The following is a 23,090-nucleotide window of genomic DNA, read 5'->3' on the forward strand; positions in this document are numbered from 1 at the left end:
GTTTGGTAAATTAATGCCGGTAAACCGCAGTATGTAGTATTTATTTATTTAACAACCCTAATTTGATGTCAGGGTTATAGATATAAAAAAACTGCAACACTTCTAAATTTATAAAATATTTTTTTCTCATATCTATAAGTGTATAATTAATTAAGAAGGTATAATTAACTGTGTGAAAATTATTATAAGAAATGCTTGATAATCATTGCATCATAGTTTTAAGTATGAAGATTAAGGTAATTTATAGCTAGTTAAAATCTTAAAATTCAGAAGTAATTAATTACCTTAGAAATTGTTTTTGCGAATTATGAAGCATGTAATTAATCTGTAATTCTGCATCTTTTAAGTCTATAAATATGTTTAAAAAAAAAAGGCAACCAATTTGTTGTAATATCAACTAAGGTCAACTTAACGATAAGTTAAATCGTGACAAAATAATATAATCTTAGCAATCATGAATATTATCGGTAGGTCTTTCTTGCGGTAACATTATCGCTGAGATTATGGCAATTGTTGAGGATTTTGAGCATACAAAAATGGCATGCTTTAAGCCCTTAAATCAAGGTTGACTACACTGTTGAAAGTTAAATTTGGTCGGTAGTAACAGACAAAACGTCAAGAATAGATATTACAAATAGTTTTACAATTTATATGTATCCCTGATGACGTATCTAGATACAAGCATATATATCACAAATAGTTTTCGTAAAGTTTTGAGTAAATTACATGAATGGTCCTTATGGTTTGGGGTAATTTGCACGTTTGGTCTCTAACTTATTTTTTTAATTCGAAAAGTCCCTACTGTTTGTTTTTGTTATGTGTTTGATCCCTACTATTTGTTTTTGATATGCGATTGGTCGCTGTCTTACCTAAAAAGACTATTAATTAAATAGGAAAAAATTGTGGGATAGGTAAGGTAAGGTGAGGGGGGTTGGGATTGGGGTGTGTTTATTTAAATATTTTAAAAAATCAAGGACAGAATAGTTTTTTTAGGTAAGACAGGGACCAAGCGTGTAACAAAAACAAACAGTAAGGACCTTCCGAGTTAAAAAAATAAGTTAGGAACCAAACGTGCAAATTACCCTAAACCATAGGGACCATTTGTGTAATTTACTCTAAAGTTTTCTCATGGAGGTGATATTAATTTAGAGTTATGTTTTTATCCATCCATTTTAAAAGAATATATATTTTTTGAATTTAATGTCTTCCGTAGTTAGCTACAAAAATTTTCCGTAGCTATTTTATGTAGCTAAACCCCATATTTCCTAATAGTGTAATTCATTGTGATTATTTTTTTAGGTGGCAATTACTAATCTAGCCAAATTAAGAAAGTGATTAGCAATTTTTAGCCAAAAATTAGTAAATTTCCAAATATAACCCACGAAACCGTAGGTTTCTATATTCGTCAACTGTTTCGCCAATTCGTCTAATGTTTTGTGTTTTGTATATTTTTTTTCATTTCTAAGATACAAAACCGTAGGTTTTTTAAAACCTACGGTTTCCTCTTGTTTTAGTTACGGTTTACCAAACCGTAGCCTACGGTTTTGGGTAAAATATCCATTTTTTTTTAAAGTCTACTGTTTTGAGGTTTAATCTACTGTTTTGTCAAAAAAGCTACGGTTTTATCGTTTTTTTTTTTGTGATATATAGTATTAAAAAGAGTGTTTATAAGATGTAGAATTATTTAAACAATTATTTTATTAAACTTTTTTTAGAATTCAAAACAGTAGACTTTAAAAAAAAAATAAATAACGTATATTTTTCCCAAAACCGTAGGCTACGGAAACTGTAGGTTTTAAAAAAAGTTGCGGTTTTGTATCTTAGAAATGAAACAATATATATATATATATATATATATATATATATATATATATATATATATATATAAAACACGAACCAGTAGACGAATTGACGAAACAGTAAATGAATTACCACAAAAAAGTAGTCAACTATTGTTGACCGTAGTCAACTATAGGTTGACTACTCTTTTGTGGGCTATTTTTGGTTAAGAGGTTTTTTTTTTGCTCTTATTTGTTAAGTAACTAGGTGTGAGATACATGGGTTTATTAAAAAGAAAAACTAAATACAAAATTCTAAATATTTGAGAAGTATGAATTTATAAGAAAAGTGAGAAAATATTGAATTATAAAAATTAAAATATTTTTTTTCTCTTTTAAATTTAAACAAATAATTAAAATAAATAAAGAAAGAAATTAATGAATATTTAATTTAGTAATTTTGAAATTAGAATGAAAGCTTATTAATGAAATTGAAATGCATTTATTATTCCATTTAAACACTATCTAAAATTTAATAAAATGAAAAAATCATAAAATGACATGTGGAATAAAAATTAATTTAAAATAACCACAAAATTATATGTGGCAAAATAAATAAAAATATGACATGTGGCAAAAAGATCTTTATTTATTGGGAACTAGGTGTGAGACCCGTATATTATACGAGTTGATTAAAACAAAATGTTAATATAAATGATTAAATGGAAAATTTATTTGAATTTGAAATTTGAGATAACTGAAAATTATGAGAAAAAAACATGCAAAAAATAAATTAATTAAAATTATGTGTTTAGTTATCAAATTTGTGTACTAAACGGGTAATTATAACAAAATGCTAAACACAAAGGTTTAGATTGTAAAGTTATTTGAAATTGAAATTAAAATTTAGAATTTGAAATTTGAAATTAATAGTCATTATGGTAGATTTAATTTATGGAAGTTATATCTTCTCTAATAAATGAAGGTTTTTTTTGCCACTTGTCACATTCTTATTCATTTTGCCACATGTCATTTTGTGGTTATTTTGAATTAATTTTTATTCCATATGTAATTTTGTGGTTTTCCTATTTTATTAAATTTCATATGTATATCAATTTCATTAATGGACTTTCCTTATAATTTCAAATTTTCATAATAAAATCTCATTAATTTGCTTTGATTATTTTATCTAAATGATTTGTTTAAATTTAAAAGAGAAAAAAAAAGACTTTAATTTTAGTAATTCAATATTTTGTCATTTTTCTAATAAATTCAAATTTCTCAAATATTTATACATATTTAATTGTTTAAAATACACCCATGTAATACATGGGGCTCACACCTAGTTAATGATATATTGGAAATAAAAAATGAAGTAAATGACAAGTGGAAAATAAATATATCTCAAAATTATGACAAAATGACATGTGGCCAATTGAATAAGAGAATGACATGTGGCAAAACCATTCTTATTTATTAGGGTAGATGATGAACAATTATGGCTAGATTTGTATTTTCCTCTTTTTTTAGTCAAATAAGAGTATAAAGATCAAAACATTTTTTCTCAAATTAATGGATCAAAAATATAAATAGATATATCATCTCCCTTTTCTTATGTACATAATTTTAAATTTTCTGATATACACAATTTTAAACATTTTTCTTTTATTTTTCTATATAGTAAAGGGTATTTTGGCGTAATTATAACGTATACATCTTTTTTCTATATACTAAAAAGTTTTTTTGGCATGTATTTATAACTCATACACCTTCTCTTGTGCTGTTTGCGTATGTAATTTTTCTACTTCTTAGGTTACACTTCCAAATCTTTAATTTTGAGTCAATCTTGATAACCTCAAATAGGACAGCAAGGTGTAATATGTTGTGTTGAGTTTTTAGTTGGCTGCTCGCTAGTCTCCGTTTTGGCTTTTGAAGTTTTTTTTTCCTTTAACTTTGACCTGAAATATTTTTGTTTTTGTGCAAAATATATGAATGTATTGTATTTTAAATTTTTTTCATTGTTATAAGTTTTATCAAGTAATATATAACACAAATAAAAATATTTAAGGTCAAAGTTGAAAAAAAAAAAAAAAAAAACTTCAAAAATCAAAAGTGAATTATCAATTTGGGACGGATGGAGTAACAATTAATGGTTTGCTTACAGAAGTTGGGAGTCCGGGACACCTGTTTGTATTTAGGGGTGGCAAATTGGGTCATCGTGTCGTGTTTTTGTCTGACACGACAAGTTTTTATGTGACACGAACACAACACGACACGGTGTCGTGTTTCTTTTAACTAACACGAAAACGAACAAATTAAAAAACGACAAACATGACACGACACGACAAAGATAACATAATATAAAAATTAGTTTATTTCATTAATATTTAATCATACATAACACGAAAACACGACAAACAAATGCTTAATCGTGTCAATTTCGTTTCAAAATTAGAACACGAGCACAACACGACACGACATCGTGTTTTTTATACTTGACACGAACACGAATTTGAATTTCAGTTTCATCCCAATTGCATTTCGTATCGTGTATTTTTGTCATGTCGTATCAACAATTGTCACTCCTACTTGTATTTATAGCTTAAAATGATCTCTCAATAGAGAGGGACGGACGCAAATATAAGGTGTTACCAAAATAAAATAGAAATTGTTTATATACGAGAAATAGGTAAAAAAAAATCCAAATTTTTTCCAAAACAAAAAAAAACAAATGTTGTCGGTAAGAAAAAAAAAACATTGTTGGGCCACCTTTCTTCGTATGCACGTTAATTTTAAAAAGATAAATTACACATGCACTAATTATTTCAATGAAACGCTTTTGTGGAAATATTGGATCAATACTCATTTCAATAGCAATGTCCTTAGCTTCATCAATCGCTTTTAAAAAACCAGTTTCTCTATAATCCTTGAAGTACCCAATCAATTTGTTTATTTTTGTAATAGCATTATCAAGATGCATATCTTTTGACTGTAACTTTTTACTCACAATATTTACATGGTTTAGCACTTCATGCCAGATAACAGTTGATGCCAAAAATTCAAAGTCACCAAGTTCTTTTTTCTGCTAGTGAAGTTGCTTCACTTGCAATTGCGGCGTCATTATCTTTTTCTCCAACTTGAAGTAAAGCTTCTTGTACGTCAACAAGTTGCATTTTAATAGTCTTTACACTCTCAACTCGGCTTTCCCAACGAGTTTGACACAATGACTTAAGACTCCAAGTTTTTACATTATCTTTTAGGATTTCCCACCTCTTAGTAGAATTTGCAAAGATAGTATAAATGCATTGGATGAATCCAAAAAAGTTCTTTCCTTTAACACAATTGTTAGACATATCACATAATATTAGATTAAGAGAATGACAACCACAAGGAGTGTAAAATGCTCTAGGATTTATATCTAAAAATCTCTTTTGCACTCCTCGGTGTTTTCTTTTCATGTTTGCTCCATTATCATAGCCTTGATCACGCATATCATCAATTTCAAGACCAAAAGACTTTAACTCCTCAAGTGTAATATCAAATAGTCCTTTTTCGGAGGTATCATCAACATTCAAAAATACTAAAAATGGCTCATCGCCAGTAACAGAATTATATGATAACTTTAAATACTTCAGTATTATAGTCATCTATTCTTGGTGACTTGAATCGGGAGTACAATCTAGTATGATTGAGTAGTACTTTGCTTCTTTTATCGTCTTGATAAGTTCTTCTTTAATTTCTTGAACTATCAAAAGTATTAGTTCGTTTTGGATCGTGTGCCCAAAATAATGCACATGAAGCTCGTCATTTGTGATCTGTCGCACATGCTCTTTGATAACTGGGTCAAACTCTTCCAACATTTCAATGACACCCAAAAAACTTCCATTACTTGTTAAATATATTTAACAAATAAGAAGTGGAATCAATAATAATAATTAACAAAAAGGTATTTGTTGGAATTGGAAAAAAATATACAATCTATAGTTATCTTTTTTATACAACTTTTCATTTGATCCACGGAATGCTAAATTATGTTTAGCAAGAAACTTCACTGCTGCAATGATTCGCAAAAGGACTTGTTTCTAGTAATCTCTTTCTTTCTTGAATTGCTCGTATTGAACTTTATCAATTGTTTCATTCAAGTTCAATCTTTTACGCATATCAAACCACTTATTCCTGTTTGTGAGATGATCCAAGGAAATTTCGAGTTCTTTAACTCTACTGGTAACATGGTGCCAATCCGAATAACCTTCTTCACCTAATTTACCTTTAGAAATCCCATTTCTAAACACTTTACAACAAAAACAAAATACCTTGTCGAACTCTTTCGAATATACTAGCCATTCTCTATCACACGTCTCTAAATTTGGTAAAGTTTTTGTATATAAAACTGCAGAAAATCGTCTACTAGATTTATAGTAGGGACCATACATAATACTAGTATCTCTTTTAGGACCTTTCTCAACCAAAAGTTTAAGCTCTTCATAATTAAGTTTTTCCCACCTTCTTGGATCACATATATTAACAAGATCTTTAACGGGCTCTTGCTCTTCTGCCTCTTCTACTTCTACTTCTACATTTTCTTGGTGTTCAACATGCTCTTCAATAGGCTCTTCAACAACCTCTTCAACAGGCTGTCTATGAATAAACTTATCTAGAGCACCGGCGTCGGCCTTTCTCTTTTCTTCTTCTAGTGTTCTCTTTTTACGTTTTTGAATACCGGATGGTTGTTTAGACTTCATCACTACAAGTTGATTACTTTCAACTTTCAATATTCAACTAAATACAAAAAACATAATCTGATAATTTAATTTTAGCATTTGATAAATTTCAACATCCAATCAAATAAACAATTTGAGATTTTATATAATATCATAATAATCACAATTTTAACATTCAACATAATTTCAACATTCAATCATATAATCAGATTTTTAATTTCAACTTACACTACAAATAAAATGACATTTAGTGGAATAGAAAAAATGTCACTAAAAACTGAAAAAGTGTCACTAAAGGCCCCCCAGGCAATAAGCAGCACAAAAAAATAGTGCCACTAAAGGCCTTTAGTGGCACTTTTTTGTTGTTGTGCCGCTGCAGCTTTATTGGGTTTTAGTGGCACTTTTTTATTATGTCACTATAAAACTGATAAGTTTTAGTGGCATTATTTTTATGTCACTATTTAACTTCTAAAATAAACATTAGTTTCATGTTTTTAATGACATTTTTGTAATATAAATAATTATATTGAAAAATTAGGTATGATTTTTTAATTTTAAATGGACTATAAAAAAAAATAAGACAATTAAAATAATAAATGGAAAAAATAATATTATTATTTCAATTTAAACTTGTCTAACAGCAATATTCTTAATATTTAAAACACAAATGTCTTTTAAAGTTAAATAAATCTAAATGTTGTGCTATTACTCAAAACATAATTCTATCAAACTAAACTTTTATTGTGGTGATCGATCTCCATGTTCTTCCGTTTCTTGTTTCCATTCTATCTATTGAAGCATAAACGAAACGAGTAGGCATCCATTGGAACATTGATTATTATTTCACTTCTCCATCATGATTACCAAGCTCCTCCACATGTATTTTGGTAATTTGCAAAGCATCAAATAACTAATAAAAGATCAAAATATCTTATAATTGACTAACTAAACCTGATTACTCCTTTATCGAGTTACCACTATCGGATTGGGGTGTGTCCTAGTGTTGTTTCTTATAACACAAATTATTGTTAGTTTTACATGAAAAAACACAACATCAAGGTAGGCCTTTTAGTTAAAAGAAAACTGTAACAAAACTACCAAAGTGTAAATTTCACATGCTTTTAGATTCGCTGACTCCTTTAGTGCAACATGTACCTATTATTATTGTTTATACAAAAGAATTTGGTCCAAGTATAAATTTTGTACATTTTCAAAACCCAAATCCTCTCATGGGTATTACAATACAAACCCAAATTGTCCAAGCGACCTCCTGTTATGGTTGTTACTTTTTGAAGTCAAGGAAAGCTCCAACTTAAGCTCTATATATAGAATTATAGATGAAGCATGTAAGAAATAAGAGTTGAAATAGAGTAGGAGCTCATTCTATTCTTTGAGTTTGTAATGAAACTATATTTTAGTTAGTGAGTTGTGTGTGTGCCCATTCAAAGCTTCCCAACAATGGATTCTCAAGTATAGTTTATACAATAATCTCTTGACATTCAGTCTAATCTTTTATAGAGAATGCAAAAAGGGTTTTAGATGGATAAAATGATACAAAAGTGATTTTAAATAGATAAAATGATACAAAAAGGTTTTAAATGGATGGATTTCCATTAAAAAAGATATAAAATAAGTAAGGAAAACACACTAAAAATCCTCACCAATCGCATCATTGATTACACTTAGGGCATCTTGTCAAATAGAAATAGGAATAAAGGATAGCCAAAAAAAAATAGAAATAGCTAGGGAGTAATAGAGTAATTCCAGTTAACTCAAAGGGGACTGATGAGGGGCATTTACAATCCATGCAATGGTTGAAATCCAAAAGATAGTCATCTATAAAATATCATGTATGTCACACAGAGATATTTTTCATGTGTCTATGTATTTAATTACAAATCTCATCATATTAAAATCTAAAATTTAACAACAAAATTCAAGTGAATTAGCATTAACATGTCAAAGAGGACACACTAATAGCAGGATGAGGATACCTTACCCAAGATAATATTAACAAATCAAAAAAGTTCTTTCCTGGCTAGAAGGTGAACATCCTCACAAAGAAAACCATATTTGTAACTTAAAACAAACAAGTGATATACATTTGTGTACCCTTCAATGCTAAGTGCTCGTGTCTGTAATTCAAAGGTAAATAATAAACTGTGTTTTTAGCTTTTAATATTCTTTATACAGTGTCTTACTTGGTTTTTTTTGTTTCTGAGGCTACATGAAACAGATCAATGTATGATTCAGGTTGCTATTCCACTCTCAAATGATCAAGCTAATGATAGTGGAATTTATCTTCTTGAAAATGACTAGGATTGTTTAACTTGTATCGAAGGCTCTGTAGACCCTGATACAACACAACTATTCAGAAATTTCTTCTGTCAAAAACCATCATCAAAGAAATAAACCCTAAGAAAATTAATAAAGTACACAAATATCATGATTAAAACTCTTGAAATCATCTGATTTTTATGGGAATTACTTTTTGGTTTATGAGTATTATAAGAATCTGAATTACATTTAGAGAATGAGAGATTGTGAAACATAACTTACCAGGTATGGAGGTTGATGGCATAAGGATTGACGATGGTCAATGGTTGAAGTGGCGTAAGTATCTGATTTCGACAGAGAGATAGAACTTGCGATGGTGATGTCGTCCAACAACAAATTGTTGACGATGGGGGGCGGCAGAAGAATTGGCGATGGGAGATGTCGGAGACGATGTAAGGTTGGGGTTGACGATGGCCGATGGCGTAAGGTTGAGTGTACTTTCGATATGGTTTTTTTTCCTTGTTCTGATTTTGGTAGAATGAGAGTTTGAGTGTTGAGAGTCGGCCCCCTGCGTTATTAATAAAACCCTAGTGACGAAACTTTTAACTTAAGCAGGAATATGAAAAATTAGAAATTTTTACTTGGACGAAACTTTTATTCATAGCGGGAATAGGAAAATTATAAGTTTAATTTAGTTATAGTGGCACAAAAAAATATGTGTCATTAAAAACATACTATAGTGGCACAAAACAAAATATATCACTAATAAATTGTGCCACTAAATGTAATTTTGTTTGTAGTGTTAATTTCAAAATTCAATCAATAATCACATGAAAGACATTCAATCTTAATTGAATTAGTGAATTATGATTATGATTCAAGTTCAATTATTCTCTAATGATTCAAGTTTAATTGCTCATCAATCATCATTCAATTATAAACTAATAAAACTATTAATCTGATTATCTGAATAAGTGAATAATCAATTAGACAATTACCTTATATGACGTTATGAACGATCAATCTTCAATGTTTCTCCTTCTTTTTTGTCGCAACGAATTAATAGTCACATGCGATAAGAGCCTAAGCCGCTAATAACCATCCATTAATCAATAATAATTGCCAATTGATGAATAATCGTTGAAACCTTTGCTGCCGATCTGCTGTCTACGTTTGTGGATTAAGAAAATATTTGGGCTAACATTAAAAGTGAGTTGCAATTGAATATATTAAAAAAAAAATTAGGCCTCTTAAAAAACCACCCTGATTCCCCCCTCCCCCTCCCCCCCCCCCCCCCCCCCCCCTTACCACCAGGCAACAATAATATTCTAACAAATATAAAGAAAAATCCAATTCAAAAATGTTCATAATTACAAAAACGGTTAGTTGTCGGTGACGAATAGGTAGATTCCAAATGGTATGTATAGTTGTTGCATAGAAGAAATGTCACTAAAAATCAAAAAAAAATGTTATTAAAGGTCACCTTAGCAATCAGTGCGGTACAAAAACAAAAAGGGCTACCAAAAGTATTTAGTGACATTTTTTGGTTGTGCAACCGTAGTTGTTCTTTTTTAATGACGCCTTTTTTGTTATGTCGTTGCTGTATTTTTTTTGGTTTTAATAGCATTCTTATGTCATTATATAGTTGCTAAAATAAATATCCTTTTCCTACTTTGAGCAGCATTTTTTTACCACGAAATAATATATTCAAAAATTAGGTTTGGATTTTTTAATTTAAATGGAATGTAAAATGATAAAAATATAATATGTAAAAAAATGCAATATCACTACATAAATTAAATTTTAACTTGTCTAACAACAATATTCTCAATATTTAAAGCTCAAATGTCTTAAAAAATTAGTAAGTCTAAATGTCGTTTTAATAACATTCAAAAACATAAAACTATCAAACTAAATATTTGTTGAAAAAGAAACACAAAACTTGATCACTTGTATAACTATAATACTTCACATAAAAACCTGTAAGTATATTACATGCTATGTAAAAAGAAGAATAGATCACTCGGATATATGCAAGTGATAACAATGTACTTTCATTTATTTGTTTTCTATAGCATCACAATCCCAAGTTATTCCATGTTACAACATTGTATTTTTAGTATTTTTGTTAGACGTTGTGCTTGAAAAAGTTATTCTTTTATAACATCGTACTTTAAAAATTTTATAACCGAGACATTATCCTTTGAAAAACATACTCCTTTATAGCAATGAAAATTGATTCGTATTTGAATCATAATGCTATAACTAGATAGTTTTTTTAAGTATAATGATATAGTATGACGAAAGAAAACTAGGATGTTATAATCTTCCTATACTAATAAAAGAATAGGGTTAATCTCCTATTGAAAAATGGCATATAATTAGAAATTCTCATTAATGTTATATATCACTTATCATGTCACTTGTCAATCTATTAATTATCCATTTTAAATTTTAAAATTTAAATTTTCACTCTAATTAAATTAAATTAATAATTGATTATCCGTTTTAAATTTTAAATTTTTCCACTCTAATTACATTAAATTAATAATTGATTATTAATTTTAAATTTCCTCACTTTAATTATATTAAATTAAAAACATTAGATTGAAAAATAAAATAAAATTAATACATATTATAATATGATATAACTTCACGTATTTATTTAAATCAACGATTATAATTTTATATAACTAAAAAATATCTCTTAAGCAATAATTTATTTAAATAATTAATTAATAATTTTGATTTTTTGATATGAAAGTTTAATTAATTTTATAACATTTATTCTCACGGGTTATAAATTAGTAAACATTATTTAACATCTTTTAATCGAAGTTAGATATTTTGGACATTAAAGGGAATAAATTGTTCAACTAAATATTACAATTAATAATTTTTACATGAAAAAAATTAGGGATAATGTCGTAATTGACCAACCAACTATTTGTTTTTATTTCGTTTGGTCCTTCATTAATTTTTTTTTTGTCTATTTTAAATCCTTCTAACTATAAAATGACTTGTTAAAAAGGCCATTAAATTTTTTTCTTCCGTTGGTAAAATGTAGATGATGAGGCATTAAGTTTTTTGGTTTCTAATTTTTAAAAGGCTACTGGATTTTTTTTCATTGTTATTTTCTTTTTAAAACTTAAATATACAACTTAAAATCTAAATCCACTTTTTTAAACTATACATACAACCACGTTATTTTGAAAGATATCTTGAAATGCATAAAATTATCGGGAATAGCCGTATAGGCAATGCCCTACCCCGTTAATCCGATGTGGCAATAAAAACACAGTGTTATAACGGCTAGCCCTAGCCCCCCCCCCCCCCCTGCACTATCTGGCGTTACTGTGACAATGGGAGGCAACGGGGTTATTTTCGATTAAACGGTCATATTTTAGACCATTGTTAAACAATCACAAACATAAAAAATAAAAAAAAATAAAAAAATAAAAAAAAAATCCCATTTTAACTTTATTATATATGCACATATTTTACTCATTTTGCCTATACAATACATCTATTTCTTTCAATTTCACATTTCTCTTAATTTCCCTTTCTTTTCTTTCTTTCTATTTTACACATAATTTCAATAATTCAAAACAAAAAAAAATGCATCATGTTGATATGTTTCATCCATTCAACGATGATAATGACGGCGACGATATCTTTGTGAGTATAATGCACCAATATTCTATAGACATGCTACTACAGCCACAACTAGTTTCACTACTTACAAGACGTGCGATGCTAAACAGAGATCGTGAAGAAGGGCATAGATATCTAGTCAACAATTATTTTGTGGATAATTGTGTCTACCAACCTAGCGATTTCAAAAGAAGGTTTCGTTTAGACAATTGTTTTTTATCAATTAAATATATGTTCAGAATTTTTCCAAGGGATGTATGATGCGAGAGGTAAGCGAGGTTTCACAGGGTTGCAAAAATGTACTGTTGCAATCAAGTTTATGGCTATAGGGGAGTCGCCTGATTCTATTGATGACTATATGAGAAAGTCGGAGCGAACTGCACGAGAAAGTTTGTAAAGGTTGACGAGAGGTGTTGTTCAAACCTTCGGTGACAAATACTTGCGCGAACCTTCATTAAATGAGATGCAACTATTTGTGTTGCATGAACAACGACATGGTTTTCATGGTATGCTTGGAAGCATTGATTGCACAAAGTGGATATGGAGAAATTATCATGTGGCGTGGAAATGCCAATACATAAGTGGCCATCTTGGAGCGCCTTCGTTAGTATTAGAGGTTGTTGCTTCACAAGACTTGTGGATTTGACATGCTTTTTTCGGGGTTGTTGGTCCCAACAACGTACCCGTTTATATTCATTTAGGCTCGAGCTCAAGCTGAACTCGTTTCGATCCTAGTTTCAAAGCTCGTGCTCGGCTCGTGGGAAAAATAAAATACTCGAGCTCGGCTCAGACCGGGCTCGTTTTGTTTATTATGTGAGCCTAAACAAGCCTAGGCTCGACTCAAGATCGTTTATGGTTTTTGAGCTCGTTTGATTGTTTATCAAACATTCAAGTGAATAATCCAATATCAGAACATACATTCATACATTCCATATTTCTACTGGTTTAATGTCTATAAAATATAGTCAAACATAAGAACATAAATAGTAAAAGCTCAAATTACTAAAATAGTAGTTAAACTCCCAAATTAAAAAACAACTATAAATAAACAAATCTTCATCAATGCAACTTCACTACTCAATACAAAACCCTAGATGGTTAGATGTTGTACGTGTGAAAATATGCTCTAAAAATTAAACTGAAAAAATAAAAGTGAATGAGCCGATTAAAATATATGAAGAAAGCTTATTGCTTTATTAGTAAAATTTAATATATAAAGTAAAAAAATAATTTTGTATTAATATATATATATATATATATATATATATATATATATACACATATATATATATATATATATATATATATATATATATATATATATATATATATATATATATATATGCTCATTTAGGCTCACGATCTTAATCGAACTCAGTAACAGAAGCTCGGGCTCAAGCTCGTTTAATAAATGAGCCATATGTTGAGCTCAAGCTCGGCTCGGGCTCGTTTAACTCGAGAGAGTCGAGTTTTTAACGAGTCGATCTCGAGTAGCTCACAAATAGTTCGGCTCACTTACACCCATACGTCTCATACTTCCAATTTAATTCATTAATATTCAACTAAGTAATTTTGATTGTACTACATAACTACATGTTAGTTTTCATGAATAACATGTTTATCCAAATATATTTATCCTTAATTTCACCAAATAACCAAACTCAAAAATTAGGGTTCATGTGAAACTTCTAATTTTCTAATTTAAAACCTTGTAAATTAAAGATAATTGCTTCATACCTTTAATAATAATGTTTGATGACAAACTTCCTTTGTTCTAACATTAATTCTTTATTGAAAATCAATCACACGCACTACCTCACCTAGAACACACACATATACTCTAGAGAGTTTTTGGATGAAGAATGATAAAAATGGGGAAATAGTTGATAATTCAAGGGACATTTGGTGTCAACTTGGTGTGTTCTAGGTGTTTACTTCATGGAAAAGTCTTATGGCTTGACTCCCACTCCCACTCACACGCTGCCACATACAAGCAGAGTGAAGGGTAGTCAGCCTCACACACCTGTCAACCTCTAGTCAAGAAACCCCATGCAGGTATTGTGGTCTAGGCACCTTGTCCGTGTGATTGAAACAACTTACAACCCATTTTTCCACACCTTAGCCAGTTTTCTTTAAATCTCCTTTCTTCCTTTTTTTTATTTACTTTTGTAAATGTCATAACTTCTTCGTATGGATTCCGTTTTCTATGATCTTTATATATTTTTAAATCTTGTCACAAACTCTACGACTTCTTTTTACTAATATTTGGCTAAACGTTTCCTAATTTTGAATTATTAAGTCGTGAAAATGGATCCATAACCATTTTTTCCAACTTCATGTTGTGAATTAGTCATTTTAAAATTACCTTGATTTCTTCATCATATGTCCACTTGTCCTTAATCTTTTTCCTATGTATTCATTAACATAATGTCTACAACTTTCATTTATAGAGTTCCCTACGAATCATATTAAGTCTTAAGTTATTAGACTCTAAAGATGATACCTTGGAATTATATAAAATCTCGTCAACTTTGAGTAGGTTTTATTCCAACTTTGCAAGTTCAAGATTTGCTCATTCCCTTACCAATTAGGCGTATTCATTTTATATTTTTTAGTCAGATATACTCTCTATCAGTTCCAACGTATATTCCTTATTTTCCGGTATATGTTTAGAGTTTAAGGTGGTGTTTGTTTTTCGAAGCGAAAACACTTGAAGTCTACGGATCACAACTGCAACCCTATTCAGCAGAAGAGATTGACCAAACGGCTACAACCTGTAATAAGAAGTATGTTTATTTTTTAACGTCTGCAGGTTGCTGTAATAAACCAGAATTTAAATAAACTGATTTCATAAACTTATGAGAAATACGCGTCCTAGACCATATATTACAAGTGCATTTTTTTTAAACATATTATATTTATTCATTTAAATTATATTTAATTTTGTGGTTGTTAACCAAATTGTTGTTTAATATTTAAATTATATTTAATTTTGTGGTTGTTAAATTATATTTATTCTTTTTTTTTTGTTAAATATAAATTATATTATATAGATATATTAAAACTCATCGTGCCTAAGAACAGTACACTTCACCCGTTTCAAATTTTAACCATATTAATCTGTACTCATTGACTCTTTCGTCCTTCTATATTCCATCATCAGTCTTCCCTAATCGTATATTCCCACCGCCAATGGTTTTCATATGTTTCTCCAAAATCATTGAACTCCTTTCCTTTGCTTTACCAATATGTTGCAACCAGACACCTTCTCACCACTGCCATCATCGATCGTCACTCACACAACCGCCGTCGCCAACCCATCTCTGATGCGTCAATTGAAAACCCTTGTCGGCTTTCAATTTCCTGGTGCGCGGCCCCGACAAATGAAGCTTTTTTTGGCTTATATAACCCTCGATTTTTTGTTTCCCACATATTCAACCACATCAAAGAAGTACAATTGATGAAGACTTTCCTTTGCATTACCAAGATCTTGCAACCAGACACCTTCTCACCACCGCCATCATCGATCGTCACTCAGACCACTGCCACCACCATCCCATCTCCGGTGGGTCAATTAAAAACCCTTGTCGGCTTCCAATTTCCTGCTGCGCAGCCCCAACAAATGAAGTTTTTTTTGGCTTGTATAACCCTTGATTTTTTGTTTCCCACATATTCAACCACATCGGAGAAGCACAGTCGATGTAGACTTTTGGTATCTCATTTTTCGTTCATCTGTCTTGCGTCGTATGTGACGTTTGGTTTGATTTTGAAATCCTTCTCTATTTTCTTGCCCCTTCACGTTTATGTTGATTAATTTATCCTAATTCTATCCAAATATGTTTGATTCTTTTGTTCACAAATAAAAAGGATTACAAGGTAGTATTGACGCTCATGTTTATTTAGTTTCGAATGAATTTTGAATGCATCATGATTTATTCAGTTGTATTTGAAAATCAATTCTATTAGTCAAATAATTGGGATTCATTCAATTTTGCGTTCATCATAACATGTAATCAAGTAAACTTCTCATCTCTACATACCTTCTTAGTTTTCTCTCTTCAGTTATGTTTTCATATTATAAAACAAGTTTATGTATCTATTTATAATCGATTCAAAATTTGAAGTTCTATAATGGTTAGGAGTTGATTTCTCCAGAAAGCACATATTTTTCCAGTTTTTATACTCGATGTGGTGTTTATCACAAACAATTTCCATTTAATGGTAATATATTTTCAGAGCTTACAGATGTGAAAATATTAAACAAGTATATTTCCATCTAAGTCAAATTTTTATGCCATAAAATTGGTGATTTGAATTTTGGGATTAATCGGTTCAAATGTTTACATATTTCCAGAGCTTACAGATGTGGGAAGAATTTAATTTGGATTTTTGTGATGGACTTATATATGTTTATGAAATTCCTTTACTTTTAGAGACTTCTACAAGTGATCAATGTTTCATTTACTTTTAGATTGAATGATGAAAACACTTCCTTGAAGAAAAATCTCGATGCATCTAGAAGCGAAGGTTTGAAGTCTTCAGCAAATAGCCCAAAAGGGTCAAAGGTAACTTTATGAATTATAATTATTTACTTCTTTGCTTTCTTTAAAATCTGGAATGTTATTTTGTCTTGCATGCAAGGCATGTAATTTTGGTACATTATGGATTTCGATTTATATATTTGAGGTTCTGGTGCATAAAAGGGGCTAAGCCTCATATTATAAGGATTGGTTGATTTTTTTCATAGATTTCTTAAGGTTTGTCAAATCCAAATCTTGGTTTTTGAGAAATTGGAGCACAAGTTATCAATCTTTCACCTAAACAATACATTATTGTTTTTTATTTGTTGGGTCTTTAGCATTTACTTCTTGTAACACGGAAATGTCTTGAATGATGCATGTGTTTACATTTTCTTTGGGTTTTGATCTTGAAAATAGTGAAACACCCACAACAAAGAGAGATGTTGATTGTGTTTTGGGCCATTTTTTGAAAATCGAATCGGACTGGCTGGTTCATATCCGGTTCTTAGAGGCTAAGAAACCATTTGTGTTGTGAACTTGTAAAAACGGGTCCGGTTGAATCGTTAAAACTGGTAAAACCAAAAAATTTAAATATTTATATTAGAAGAGCTAAAATTGTTGGTTTTACTTGCCATGATGGTCTTGTAAATACTTCTCTTTATTCACTTTCTTCTTTGTTGACTTTAAATACATTATCTAGATCTGCAGGAATATGGGATAAAACTATGCAGCTTAGAGCAAACGCACTCTTTGAACATGATAAAAATGTAATGTGGTCAGCCAATCTCATGCATTTTATCATAACATCGACACCTCTTGGGCTTGAACCTATTTTTTGTGTAGGATATTTCGTGCTAACTATTACACCTTTTTTTGACGATTAGGTAGTTGTGGCACATTTGAATTCGATTTTATTTGTGTTTACTAAATTTTGTTGATTGTCATGTGTTCAGACATAATCTTGGATGGTTGCTTTGCAACAATTTGTATTTGCTTCCTACAAAGAAATACCGTCTAACCCCCGCAACGCGGGGGATACATCCCTAGTTTCATTTAAAGTAAGCTGGGAAGAAGTTTGAAGAGAAAGGTTCAGTGATGCGTCGTGCAGCATACACATAACAGTTTTTAAGTCAAAAGTCTTTTAAAAACAAATAGTTGCGAAATGTCAAGTGGTGCGTGTGGTCTGCGCGACACAACCAGAAGTGGTTAGAAGTTGTTTTTTAGAAAAACAAACAACCCCTAAGGGTTTCAAAAATGCTTCCTACATCACTTTATGAAGAGAAAAAAAACTAATTATTACATTACTTTCAATTCTACCTTTACTCATATGTTTCAACTTTAAAATATAAACTTATAAATTCACAACTCCAAAAATGTTTCCTGCATCATTTTATGAAAAAAAATCTAATTATCACATTACTTTCAATTCTACCCTTACTCATATGTTTCAACTTTAAAAAATAAACTTATAAATTCACAACTCACAAAAGACTAAAAAGGACTGAATTTTCACGAAATTATCATAATGACCAAAACACCTACATAAAATACTTACTTTTTCACACATAAATTTTTAGTTATCATAATTACCTACCCCTTAAAATGATTATGTCCTCAGAAGCATATCATAGTCAATAAAATCAGGGTATCTTTTCATCATGGCTCCATTTGTTTCCCATGTTAAGTTTGATCCAAGTGACTGCTTCAATTTTACTAACACTAGTTCAATCTCTTTATTTCTTAACTTATTGGTCTTGATCTCTAATATGGCTTCCGATTCTTCTATAAATTTATTGCTTTCATTTTAAAGTCACTTAAAGGAATTGTTAATTATTCATTTCCAAAGTATTTTTTCAAGTAACTCACATGAAAGAGACTTTCAGCATCACTAAATCTCCTTCTTTCATGTCAAAGGGTATTTCCTTCAAACTTGCATAACTTATTTGTCCATCTTGTGCGACTTTTCATATTAGTTTGAATCACCTTTATTTTCTCATTTTATGATTCTCATAATTTCGGGACCCATGAGTTTTTTCTCTCCGGATTCAAGCCAACACAAGGAGTATTACACTTCCTCCTAAACATGCCTTAAAGGGTGGTCTTCAAATACTTGAGTGATAACTATTACTATATGAAAACTATGTTAAGGATTGATTATCATCCCATTTCCTTCCAAAGTCAAGATTATGAACTTATAACCCCTTAAATTCAATATCAATGGTTGAATCCCTTCAAATTTTCCATGTCTCCTTTCTCTAGCTACTAAAACGCGATGAAGAATAATGAAAGGGAGGAGGGTTGCATGGGGACTAATAACAAGTTCTTCTTATTCGAATTTGGCCACCTAACTTTTAATCCTTGCAAAATGGCCACCATTTCATAAGTCTTGCAACTGGATTTTTGTTATTTATATATTTAGTCCTTCCACACCATTTTTATGACACTTCCCAAGTCCCACTTAAGTTAGTCAACTCTTGGTCAAACTCAACTTTCATACATTTGTCAATGGTATATCAACCTTTCATACATTTTTAAGTTAAAATAAATTTTAACCCTTATAAAAAAATTATTACCCGGCATTTTCCCTTAACAAAAAAAGGTACATATATATTTTTTGTAATATAAATAGCGTGTGATTTAAGCTGAAAAAAAAAAGCTTTTGATTTAAGCTTTTAAAGCGATAATTACCTTTGCCGGTGTTACCTATCGTCTCTCTTTCCAGTTTCCATCCCTCTCCTGCCAGTCGAAGGCGACGCAATTCCATAATCTTGCAGGTTCACGATCATCGTCGTCGTCTCTCCACCTCTCTATAGGTACGATCATAACCCATTGATCGATTGGTTTCATCAGCATGTAGTTATTCGTTTCCTTCATTCAAGGTGTTTTGCAATTTTTACATATCTCTGATGTTTTCACAGAATTTGGACTTACAGGAAGCAACTATGTTTGGCTGTAGCAACTGTAAGTTTCTTTTCTTCTCCCTTTTGAACCTATTTATGCGCATTCCTTTTGTTGCCTCTTTAATGCATCTGTCTTTTAGTTTTTTATTTATGGGATTTCTGGCAAGTGCCATTTGCCAATTTGCATATATATGTACTTCAATGGCTGATTTTTTGTGTAGATTTCATATTTTATAACTTATAAAAGTATGATATACTTGTTTATTACTTATGTATTCTAATATTATCTGTTCGTGCAACATCGGCTAAAATCTAGGGGTAAAATGGTTAATTACTTGCATATTGATCCTTCTTTTTAACGACTAATTTAGTTTTATGACATGTCTAATTTGGATTTCATGGTATTCTTCAGCAGTATTTTGTGGTTCATGATCACCTTCTTTTGGAGCTTCATCAACCCCAGCTTTTGGTGCTTCATCTTCTGGTTTTGATTGTAAGCACATCTATCTAAGTAGTTTGGTTTTTTAGTTTCCATAGTATTGATTTTTGGGTTCTTTTTTGGAAAAAAACTAGAGAAGTAAAAGGTAACAGAATCAATTGAATATTGATTTTTGGTTATTCAGTTTGTTTATCTTTTTCTTCGTTTCCATAACAACAAAAACCAAACGAAATTTAAAATTTCGGTTTTCTATTATAATCTTTCTCATAGTCTATAGATTATAAACTTCAATTTGATAGTCTTTTATTCTTATTTTATCGAATGAATTTATTTATTTATTTATTTTTTTTCTAATCCAAATTACAGGCAAATCCTTATCCAGTCAAAAACCCTCAGTCTTTGGAAGCAATCTTTTTGGGTCAACTCAATTTGGAGCTTCAAGTCAACCCTCTTTTATCACTCCAAGCACCCCAACATTTTGGACTTCAACCACCCCTGCCTTTGGTGCCACATCAGCATCCGCCTCCACGTGCACATCTTCCCCTGCATTTGGTAGCTCTCCTTTTGGTGCCACATCAGCAGCCGCCTTTGGTAGTTCTTCTTTTGGTGCCACTAACTTGCCTTTTAGTTTTTGGTCAGTATCTGGTCAGTCCATGTCAGCATTTGGTAATGCCACGTCACCGCTTGGGATGCAAAGTTCACCTTTTGGTACATTTTCTTTTGTACTTAATTTTTTCATTGGTTCTAGAACTTTCCGTTGCAATAAAGGAATAAAAATCATTATTTGATGCGTGCAGAAAAACCAAAAACTGGAAAAAATAATAATAATAATAATAATAATAATAATAATAATAATAATAATAATAATAATAATAATAATCGTAAGTTTAATGATCTGGTTTTGGTTTTTTAGAAAAAATGAATTTTTAGAGTCAGTTTAATTGATTACTTGAAATAATGAACATGCCTTTACAGAGAGCCTAGTAGATATAGTTTTGAAGGAAAATTTAAATTAATAAACATGCTTTTATGATTTCGGTTGGGTTGTAATTATCTTTTATTATGTTATAGTATCTTTTTAGTAAATTACTCTTTTTTTTTTAAAAAAAAAATTACCACCATTTTAATGAAAAAAAAATGTAGGTGTTGAGGCGACAACACCAGCATTTGGGAGTTGTGGTTTTGGTCAAACATCATTTGGTGGTCAACGTGGTGGAAGTAGAGTAACTCATTATGCTCAAACAGCTGAGGAAGACAATGGTGGTGGGACCCACCCTGCTGTAAAATTAGTGTCAATATCCGCAATGCCTGCATTCAAAGAGAAAAGTCATGAAGAACTTAGATGGGAAGATTATCAACAAGGACATAAAGGTAATTAATAATCATCATCATCATTGTTTGTTTTCCACATAGGAATGTAATCATCCATTCCATTCCTTTGTGATTTCATTGATCCTTAGCAACTTATCCTTTTAATTTTTTTTTTTCAGGGATTGGTCAGACTTCTAGTGGAATGGGATTCAACAACACACAATCAAACCCTTTTACCTTTCCACCAGCAGTTACCCAAGCAAGCTCTCTCTTCGGGCAGACTGCCCCATCATTCGGGCAGGGTACTCCGGCTTTCGGTCAGTCAAATGCATTTGGTGGAAACTTGGGATTCAATCAGACAACTGTGAGTTAGTTCCTTTCAATGATGTAATTTATTTTCTTACCCATAATGTTATTGTTTAGAATTTAACTACTTTTTCTAAAATCTTACTTTTGTTGCTTATATCAATGTAGCCTTTCGTTTCAATTTCAATGCCTTTTCAATTGGCTCAACCTGCTCAAAATTCAAGCGGTTTTGGCTTCGGGACGCCAACAGGTCATTTAATGGAAAACTTTTTTTTTACAAAAGTAGTCCCTGAGGTATAGTGAAAGTGCAGGTTCAGTCCCTGTTTCGGTTTTGTTACAATGAGTGTAACGAAACTTGAACATGAAATTTTCGCTATACAACAGGGATTATTTCTCTGTAATTTATTTTTTCTTTAATTTTTTTTTCTCCTTGACAGGTGGCATTGGTGGGACATTAAGCAACAATTTAGTATGCTTTTTTGCATGTTTAAGCATTAAGGAACAATAAAAGATTATTGTTCTAAATTGTCCATAGTTATGTGTTAGATACGTGTGGCTTTCGGTTTTTGATAAAACCAAACCAAAGATTTTGGTTTTAAGATTTTGAAAAATTATGGTTTTAGTTATGTGTTTGGTTTTTTGCTTTTTTTTTGGTTTTATTTCATCGTTTTTTTTAATTATTAATTATTCTGATAATATTCAAAAACTAAGTGCGCCAAAATTAATTAAAAAAAAAAGGATCAACATTCTAAGCATACAAGATTACTAAATAATTCCTTTTGTAATTAAGGAAAAGAAATATAGATAACAAAATTCAAAAAGTAGATTAAAGAGGGATGATGCACAAACATTACACAAGCGGTTAGAAAAACTATTGGTAACATTTTTCTTGGATTACGTGCAAGAACTTTTTTACACTAAAGATAAAGGGAATGGCCATTGGCAAGCCTCAACGATGTTTGAGGTGTCTTTAATGAACACAAGCGGTTAGTTGTTTTTTGCCAAAAAAAAAAATCAATTTTTTTTAACTATTATAAATTCTAACATCAACATTCAATTTTTACCACAATCTAACCTTTAGGATTCCAATTATTTCTCTTAAACCCTTTGTACTCTAGTTTCAAATGTCTTCTCCAAACAACCAAAAAACTTCAAGAAAAGATCTACAAGCCTTTCATCACCCT

The 23,090-nt window shown here is 30.4% G+C and overlaps 1 protein-coding gene across 4 annotated transcripts; it reads left to right on the forward strand.

The window, feature by feature from the left end:
• Window positions 1-19,623: 19,623 nt before the first annotated feature.
• On the forward strand, window positions 19,624-22,532 carry LOC145056935 (nuclear pore complex protein NUP98A-like). Of its 4 annotated transcripts, none has more exons than XM_079004663.1 (8): window positions 19,624-19,763; window positions 19,869-19,911; window positions 20,263-20,343; window positions 20,656-20,997; window positions 21,433-21,660; window positions 21,780-21,964; window positions 22,075-22,156; window positions 22,344-22,532. In XM_079004663.1, exons 4-8 carry the CDS (start codon window positions 20,943-20,945, stop codon window positions 22,412-22,414), a joined length of 621 nt encoding a protein of 206 aa, XP_078860789.1. In that variant the 5' UTR covers window positions 19,624-19,763; window positions 19,869-19,911; window positions 20,263-20,343; window positions 20,656-20,942; the 3' UTR covers window positions 22,415-22,532. The 4 variants fall into 4 exon arrangements, with proteins under 4 accessions (XP_078860789.1, XP_078860790.1, XP_078860791.1 ...); XM_079004664.1 differs by having other exon boundaries at window positions 20,266-20,343; XM_079004665.1 differs by having other exon boundaries at window positions 19,633-19,763; window positions 19,884-19,911.
• The last annotated feature ends 558 nt before the right edge of the window (window positions 22,533-23,090 follow it).

This window comes from Lactuca serriola, chromosome 6, assembly GCF_051521515.1.
Source record: "Lactuca serriola cultivar US96UC23 chromosome 6, Lser_US96UC23_V15, whole genome shotgun sequence".
Classification (NCBI taxonomy): domain Eukaryota; kingdom Viridiplantae; phylum Streptophyta; class Magnoliopsida; order Asterales; family Asteraceae; genus Lactuca; species Lactuca serriola.